We start from the raw sequence: 2079 nt of genomic DNA, 5'->3' as shown, positions 1-2079 counted from the left end.
AAACATGTGTCATATTTTCAAGCAATCCAAAACGGGATTTTTCTTCATGGCCAGTGGCAACTGAACCTTGGGAAAGGGTACACGTCGATTTTGCTGGTCCTTTCTTTTCTCGCATGTGGTTGATCTTGGTTGACTCTTATTCTAAATTTCCTTACGTTTTTGAATTGTCATCAGCAACGACTTCTTCTACAATAACAGCGCTGCAGAAAATATTTTCAGTTGAAGGTCTTCCCAAAACCATTGTAAGTGATAATGGACCACAATTCACCTCGGAGGAGTTTCAGACCTTTTGCAAATTGAATACGATTGAGCATCTTACATCTGCTCCTTTTCATCCGGCATCGAATGGTTTGGCAGAACGTTTTGTAAGAACATTCAAGCAAGCGTTTTCTAAAATTATGACTACTGAAACTCATCGTGAAAAAGCTTTATATAAGTATTTGGCTACATATAGATCCACACCGAACACAGTCAGTGGAAAATCTCCAGCAGAACTGTTACATGGACGTCAATCGCGCACTATTTTATCTGCATTGTTTCCACAAAAACAAAATGTATGCTACAGTAATTCCAAATTTCACGTAGGTCAAGAAGTTTATGCACGAAATTATTCCGGAGCCAAAAGATGGGTTGAAGGACAAATTCTTGAAGTTATTGGTCAAATGATGTATCATGTTCAAACAGAAACGGGAACAATCAAGCGCCATCAAAATCAGTTAAAGGTCAAGTTAGTTACTCCACACACTGATGCTTATTCTAAATCAAACCGGTCTACATACGATATTGATATTGAACAAGATTTTGAAAATCAACGTTTGCATCGGTTGCCGTATGAACCAATTTCTCAGAATGAAAGAACATTTTCAGAGTCAACGGGTTCAGCAAGTTTACCAAACACGACAACTGCAACTACGAGCCAAGAATTAACATCTTTAGTTCCTATGCGTCAAGCTTCTAGTTTTAAACGACCACTTGAATCACCTACTGTTCGACGATCTAATCGCAAGCGTTTCAAAGTGGATAGATTTCAAGCAAATTAGCTGCGAGGAAATGTTGTAAATTTAACTTATTACTTGTTATTTTACTGCTTGTTATAATTGAATCGTTGTAACCAATCCAAGTTCTTCAAATGAGTCAGAAGACAATTTGTTTGTTTTTCATTCAATATTAAATACTTGAATCGTAAGCTGTTAATTCTCTTTGACTTCCGTATAACTTTAACAGTAACCATAACCAAATCATGTGTTGGGAGAAAAATATTTAGTTGGCGTAACTAAACTCTTTCTCAGTGCAACGAAACTATTCCGCTCCAATTTTCAAGGCTACATAAATGAACTTAACAAAAGTGTATTTATTTATTTTAAATTAGAGATGTACATCTTGCAATAACTTTGAGATGTAGGTCATATCAAAATCGATAACTTCATAAAACACGTATGGTAACATCTCCTTTCTCTTGTTTTTTTAGTTATAATACATATATAGTTTTTTTTGTCTTAGTACTAAAAGGCGAATCTATCTGGTTCTTTTCCTTGTCGTTTGAAATGTTGTTGTTACGGCTGTTTTCATCGCTTGCTGTGCCTTTCCTCTTCTCGGTTTCTGCATTGTACCCCTCGTTGGTTTGCTTTGTTGTTGTGGTGGAATGCATTTGATTATCTGCTGATGTTTGTCGTTCGCTGGCGTCTTTTGTTGGTATAGTTCTACTAATGTCTCTTACATTTCGACGATATAATGTACCTTTGACACTAACCCTTTGACACTAACTAAGTATGATCGCGTATTAAATTGTTCTTGAATAACACCACGTTCAGGCGAAGAATTTTTTTTATTTTTTTATTTTTACGAAGACTTCTTCACTAATTTCTAGTCGAGGAGGTGGTTTTGCGATTCGGAGCATGTGTTGAATGCTGTTATAAACATTGGTTTGAGTTTCGGGATATAGTTTATTTGGATTGGTTGGAATTGTGGAGCGTAGCCGACGAGACATAAGCCTTTGAGCTTTCGATAATTCAACACCGAAGCCCATAGATCCTCACCGCTCTCCAAAGCTTTAGTTATTAGGCGCTTCGCAATTTCGAC

At 36.7% G+C, this 2079-nt stretch overlaps 1 protein-coding gene across 1 annotated transcript in view; it reads left to right on the top strand.

Annotated features, from left to right (window-relative positions):
• The window catches only part of LOC118749971 (uncharacterized protein K02A2.6-like), a 24710-nt gene extending 23670 nt beyond the window's left edge, over positions 1-1040 (top strand). The window contains exon 2 of the mRNA XM_036484723.1: positions 175-1040. Within this exon, the coding sequence (XP_036340616.1) occupies positions 175-1040 (866 nt within the window). The remainder of the gene's footprint in view (positions 1-174) is intronic.
• The last annotated feature ends 1039 nt before the right edge of the window (positions 1041-2079 follow it).

The sequence above is a fragment of the Rhagoletis pomonella genome, unplaced genomic scaffold (genome assembly GCF_013731165.1).
Source record: "Rhagoletis pomonella isolate Grant_MI unplaced genomic scaffold, Rhpom_1.0 Rhpom_scaffold_00099, whole genome shotgun sequence".
NCBI lineage: Eukaryota > Metazoa > Arthropoda > Insecta > Diptera > Tephritidae > Rhagoletis > Rhagoletis pomonella.
The sequence above is the reverse complement of the archived record's forward strand: the minus strand, read 5'-3'. Positions and strand labels throughout refer to the sequence as shown.